We start from the raw sequence: 6,545 nt of genomic DNA, 5'->3' as shown, positions 1-6,545 counted from the left end.
GTTAGTACAGGAGGTCCTGAATATGCTTCTGATGGCCCTCAAGAAACTTCAGCAGATATATGGCCATCCCAAACCAGGCCAAGGCACGGGCCCTGAGCCCTCCCCTTGGCTGAGCCGGCCCGAGGGCGCATTTGGTGAGAGTCTGGCGGCCTCTACCGGAGCGCCTCTGCAGAGGAACGTTCCTCAAACCCAGAGACGACATGTGGCGCTCAGGAGAGGTGAGAGCGAGCGCGCGAGTGCGCTGGGGGCGCGGGGGCATCTGCAGCGGGGCAGCGCGCGGCCCCGGGCGCGGCGCAGAGCGGAGCCGCAGGGCGGCGGCGGGAGCGCGGGGCGCCCAATCCCCCCGGCCCGGGAGGACCGGGGAAGTTCGCGCTGGCAGCATGGGGCGGTGACGCCGCGCCGGCCTTCCGCGCCTGCCAGCCGGGCGAGAGCGGCGGCGGCGGAGGATGCACCCTCGCCGACGGCTCGCCTCCCGGGGCCGGCGCGCAGGGTAAGCCCCGGGCGCGCCGGGCCGGGGCAGGAGAGTAAGAAGGTGCGGGGGAGGGAGAGGACCGGCGGCCCCCGTTCGGCCCGCACACCTCTCCTCGGGGCGCCCGAGCTGCGAGCTGCATGGTCCAGGAAAGGAGGTGGAGAGCAGGCGGGGCGCCGCTGGCGGCAGGGAGCGCAAACTTTCCCCCGGCGCCTGCGGGGGCAAAGCCAGCGCCGGAGGGCAGGGGCGTCCTGGGCGGCGCAGCCCTGCCAGACGGGGCACCAGGGCGCAGCGCCCACGGGCCTGCCGGTAGGAATTGGGGCGTGGGGGCACCCGCTGCCGCCGTCACTGAAATCGGAAGGGCGAAATCGCCCACCTGGAGGGCCCCGCCAGCCCCGGGGCTCTGAGGCGCGCGGCGTGCCGGCGCTGCTTGCGGGGTGGGCGCGAGCTCCGCGGGGGTGTCGCGGGCGGGTAGCCCGCCTGCTCGGGGCCGGAGGAGTCCGAGCCGCCGTTGCACCGCGCGCTCCTGGCCAAAGAGGAAGACGATGCCCCGCGGGGCGCTCGGCTAGGACCGGGGCAGGAGCGGGGGAGGTCTGCGAGGGCCAGAAAAGAGCCGAGGAGGGCCGGCAAGCGGGGTGCGCACGGTGCGCCGCTGCAGACCGGGCGGGAGGCGGATCCTGCCGGGCCGCGGGCGCCCAGGCGGCAGAGGTTGCGGCTCCGCAATGCCGCCCCCGCGCCCACCTGCGCCCGCAAGCCCCCGCGGCGGTTCGGGGGTCGTGGGAGCGCGGCCTCTCTTTTGAGGGTCCTGGCTTGGGGCTGAGGGCAGCGGGAGGCGCCGCCCGGGTTTCCCGCATGCAGCGCCGCGTGCTCGCCGCCCGGACTCCGGCCCCGGTGGGGAGATAAGCCCCAGGACTCGCCCAGGCGACCACCGCGTGGCACCCTGCCCTTCTTGACACCAGGGCCTTCTGAGGTGGAAGTACCTGTTGTGTGTTTCCCAATTCCGGAGTTTGCCTGGGGTCTCCTTGGGAAAATGTTCCTTCTGAACACGAGGTTTCCCTATATCATGTGCACCTATTTGCGTTATGCGCATATCGAAAAATGTGTGCCTTCGCTGAGGTTAGTTGCAGAGCTCAGGGACTGTGCCTGCCTGGATTTCAAATGCCTTAATTAGAGCCCAGCACAAGCTGAGAGACTTCTCCAAATGCAGTCATTATTAAGTTATTTAGTCATGGGGACAGAATGCTGAGAAAGTGGCAACCATCTCTTATATGCAGTTCTCATATTATCGTGATCCTGTAGAAGACCAGTTTCTTAAATGTGCCTTTTTTCCCCCTTTCTCCACATACTTTCTCTCAGCACCTTGCAGAACAAGGAGTAGCTTGCTGGCTTTGAACGCGTGGCAAATATTTCAGAAAGGTAAAATTATTACACTTGTGGATTTGACAGATGCAAAATACAGTTACTCAGATAACTTCAAGCATTTGTTCTAATGATAGGACTAATGAGTCATTTGATAACATGCTAAAAAGTAAAACAAAATATTTGAAACATGGAAAAAATAAATTAGGAGAATGATTCTGCACTCCGAGTAGAAGTGAAAATTAAGCCATACTGTAACTACTTTTTATGCCCCAACTGACTGCCCAGTGGACATAGATAACACCTGATGTGGACCTGTGCCGGAGAAGGACAGCCAGGTTCCTTTGCGATAAATTGTGTGTTAGCTGTGTGATTTGATTCCAGGAACTGTGACATGAAAACATTCATATTTATATGCTTTTCCTCTTTGTGTACCTTTCAGCTTCAAGATCAAGTTGGAGAAAGGAACAGTTATTCTTCCAAATTCATCAGCTTCAACTATTATTCTTATTGGGAATGGACAATGGAATGTTCTCTAGCTTTATCATGATCAAAAACCTCCTTCTCTTTTGTATTTCAATGAATTTAGCCAGTCACTTTGGGTAAGTTATCATCTATGCTTGTATTTTACGATTTTCAGGGCACAAATGCCTTTCAGAAGCTTTGCTGAGCAGTACAGCACAAGTCTGTGCTTGCCACCTTTGCAGTCCCAAGTTCTTCAGTTTGTTGTAAGCAAATAACAGAGTCCTTGCCCTACCCCATGCTTTCTTCCTGAGCAAGGGTGCTCCAAGTGTGGGGTCTCTGAAGTGAGTTACAGAAAAGAGGCAGATTATGTTTTCAGAAATGGAAGCAGAAGATGGTTTCAGAGTTAGTTGTGTTTCCTCCTTGTCAGGTTAAGACAAGATTCATAAGTTCGCATGCATAAAGGATATTTGCTGCTTGTTAGACAAGACAGTGTTTAACATTTTGATTGCCCTCCTTGGTCCCATCGTGCAAAGGAATTTGTCTTTAAAGCCAAACCCACACCATGTGGCATTGACAAGGACTCAGACAGTGGTCCTGGCCTGAGCCAAAGGCCTTGAATTGTGTGGTCATCTGAATGCAGGTGCAGATACCAGAAACTACATGTGTCTGAAGATCTGCAAGACACCCCTGGAGGTCTGGCATTGTTAATTCCTTTAAGCTCTTTCATCTTGGTGTTTAGTATCAGTGTACTGAGTCTAATCTTTTTTCATCAAACTAGTAATGACCAACATTCCTGATAAATGTTCGTATGAGGTGCTGATGTTCCTCCTCTCCACCCTCCTCCCCAAAATTGTTCTAGATAATCAAAAGGATTCTAAGTTGAAGTTGATGGAGTATAATTAAGTTTCAGGACAAAAGCTGCCTAGTGCTTATTCTGTAAAAATCGTCTCTAGAGGTTGCACAGTGCACTCTGCACTAATGTGAATCATGGAGGGGTCTTGAGACCACAGTGGCTCTGCAACAGCCTGGAGAGTAATGAGGACCCTCCCGGGTCTATGACATTCTCTGTCCTCTGGACATTTTCTGCTCTTCTGACCTTTCCAAGTCTGTACAGAGGAGGAAACTGAGGAAGAGAGAGGCTTGTGACTGTCCCCGGGTGCCATGGCTGGTAAATGACGGCACTGGGCCTGTGGTCCAGGTCAGTCAGGGCATGCCTGCCCCTCAGCACCATGGGGGGCAGTGTGCAACCGCGAACCATACACAGAACATGCCTATGTTGCAGCCCTTTTAGCCATGCAGAGTATTCTGTTGGGACAGAGCATTCTCAGAGTTATTCACACCTCCCCTCCCAGGCCTTCAGTGTCCTTATCTGTTCAATGAAAGTTTTCCTTTCCAAGGTCTCTCCTAGTTGTTAAATCCTATTAACCATGATAGTCACAGTGTTCCTCTGAATGAAAAGTGTGTATCTAAGTGAAATCATACACAATGTTGAAATTTCCAAGTTAATACATTAGGTAGGTAGTTTATTTACCAATATACTGCATATATTTAGCAATAGTTCAGAGGTGAGGAATATGCTGTGATTGGGAACATATTTTTTTTTTTTAAGATTTTGGTCAAATATATTATTGTGAATTTGCGTTCTATAGGCATGAAGTCATTATACTCCCTGGTGGATGCAAGTCTGAAATATTAGATAATGTGCATATGGAGTTCAGGCATTAGAAGTTGCTATACTTTATTTCTTATTTAATTTGGTGGCTTTCTAAGGTCATCCTCAAAGTAGAGAGATAACTCTTTGTTTCTAGAAGCTAACACTGAACAAGTGGCAGAATGTTCCTCAATCTCCCTAGAGAATTAGCTGTTGGAGAAGTTTTAAATCTTTTAAAGATAAGGTCAATAGTCCATCCTAAAACAATACCTACTAACTGCAGAAAATGTGTGACTCAGAATTGTATATAAAAAAGGAAAATATCCTTAATTCCACCACACAGAAACAATCATCCGTCATATTTTGGTGTATTTTCTTCCCCTTGCTTCTACGCATATTTTCATACAGTTCAGATATACTGTGTCTTCAATTTTGTACTGTGATTCTCTCATGCCTAATACTTTGTTATTACAAACTCTTTAAAATGTATGATTTAAAAATGGGTGAATATTATTACAGTGCGTGAATGCTTCACCATCAGCTGCTTCCTAACTTGGGATATTTACATTGTTTCTGATTGTGCTGTTCTAAATTTCTCTATAGCGAACATATTTGGGTTACAACCGTGTTAAGTACTTGAGATCATTTCTAGTAGAAAATATTCCTGTAAGTGGCATTTTACATCAGGTCCTCTGTGCTTTCCGCTCTCGACCCTCCGTGTCCAGTTGCTTTTGATGAAGTGGGGTCTCTAGTAGAGTGGAAAGCGGATTTCACATGCCCTGGCCAGCATGGTGTGGTTTCCAGTAGCCACAGAAGACATCTTGACATCTGGCAGCCCATGTCCCTGTTTATTTCCCTTCTTATACAAGGCTCCTGTCACTTGCTTATTATTCTAAATGTACCTAAGAACGATTTTGTTAAATTGCAAAGAAAGTTTCGTAACACTTACTTGACTTAAAATCTTGACAAAATAATAGCTATCCTGATATGGAGCACCTATTGTTACGTTACCAGTTTTAGGTAAAACCTAAGAGGAACCTTATGAGCTAAGCATCATTAGCCGTGACTTACAGTCAGGGAAGGTGAGAGCTATGGCTGGCTAACTGGGGAAGTTCACCAAGCCGGGAACTGCTGGGGTTCCTTACTCAGCACTCCTCAGAGTGATTCTGCCCGGCTAGTCCTTGGGGTCCCAACTGGACTACACGTAGTTCGCAGGGCAGGTCTAAGTCAGATCAACCTATAGAGGAAGGGGACATAATTCTGAAAGGTATTCTCTGTGTCAGGGTAGAGAGAGTCTCCTGTTCTGAGATTAGGGGGTAAAAAGAGTTTGGGTAAGCTCTGTTTTTTTCTCCCAAAGAAAGAGTTTATGTGATTAGGTTCCAAAAGAAGGTGAAGGAGGAAGCCTGAAAGCCCTAATTTGAACATTGTTGAACAACAGACATGCTTGTAAATACAAGCCTGTAAATACAAGCCTGTAAATACAAAAAAGAAACAGGACAACCAGTGGAGGGTAAGGAGGGCTACAGAAAACCAGCCAGGGAGCGGAAGGAAAGAGGCGAGTGTAAGTTTTTGTGCATGCACAAAGTTACAGGCAGTATTTGTGAAAGCATGTGGATTTGGCAATCAGAAAATGTGTAAATGTGATAAGAAAAATATATTTGGTGATTATATAAGGTAATTAATGTGAAATTACTTTGGAAATACATGAATATTGTTTCTTCTCCTTCTCCCATTCGTATTCTAAATTTGGTCAGAGTCACCAGGAGCTCATTTTCAATAGCCTTTATAATTCTTCTACTAGTATTAAATTATATAACAGAGCATGAGTCAAGTGTATAACAGAACAGAGGCCTTATCTGACAGTCAGCCTTATGCAATGTCACGTTTGGAGACATGGTATTATTTGAGGTATTATAATTATTTTAACAAGACCAGTAATGAAAAGTACATAGTATAGAAAAAACTAGCACAGAAACAATAATTGAATCAATGTAATGTCAAAACACGTAATAGTAAATTTAAACTGGAATTAATTTATCATCATTTGAAAAATAATACTTAATCAGACTCGATTGGCCAGTAATAATTGTAAGATAAATTTGAGGATTATCAATTCAATTATAAGGTAAAATCTAATTCCATTCATTTAATTTTATTAAACATATTTTAGAGCTTTATCTAAAGAAAATATGACTTAGAATTTTGTTACATGGGAGCTGCAATTGAAATAGACTTTGGAAAACAATATTTTATAATCATCAATTAAGAGCAGATTCTTGTAGAAGTAACTTATGAACATGATCACATAAGGTTCTTCTTTATCTGTCTACGCGAGTGTGCTAACCTGGACCTCTGGTTTCATGAAGAGGGCTGTTTCATACACGTTCTCAAGGATGGTTCTTTTAACTAGAGCAGAAAGTACATTCCCTCTGAATCATTCCAGTACTTGCAGTGTCTTTTGAAATGGCAAGTTTTTTCTCATGAATCCCCATATGGTAAGTTCTTCCTGCACTGCAGCTGCAGGTTCATGAGGCCTGGGACAAAGGGTCACTGTAACAGTGATAAAAACACACGGCAGCACCACCGAAGCAGTTAGGGCAC

General features: G+C 47.3%; 1 protein-coding gene across 3 annotated transcripts in view; it reads left to right on the top strand.

The window, feature by feature from the left end:
• Nucleotides 1-331: 331 nt before the first annotated feature.
• GABRA5 (gamma-aminobutyric acid type A receptor subunit alpha5) overlaps nucleotides 332-6,545 on the top strand; it is an 86,726-nt gene continuing 80,512 nt past the window's right edge. The window contains exons 1-3 of one of the 3 annotated variants that reach the window (XM_087428804.1): nucleotides 332-490; nucleotides 1,826-1,885; nucleotides 2,271-2,430. In XM_087428804.1, coding sequence (XP_087284930.1) covers nucleotides 2,345-2,430 — 86 coding nt within the window. In that variant the 5' untranslated portion in view covers nucleotides 332-490; nucleotides 1,826-1,885; nucleotides 2,271-2,344. Of the gene's footprint in view, nucleotides 491-1,587; nucleotides 1,886-2,270; nucleotides 2,431-6,545 lie in introns of those variants that run through there. The other 2 variants (XM_087428805.1, XM_004421909.2) reach the window with 2 other exon arrangements.

This window comes from Ceratotherium simum, chromosome 3 (genome assembly GCF_057802395.1).
Source record: "Ceratotherium simum simum isolate JZ-2026a chromosome 3, ASM5780239v1, whole genome shotgun sequence".
NCBI lineage: Eukaryota > Metazoa > Chordata > Mammalia > Perissodactyla > Rhinocerotidae > Ceratotherium > Ceratotherium simum.
This window is presented reverse-complemented; position numbering and strand designations above follow the sequence as displayed.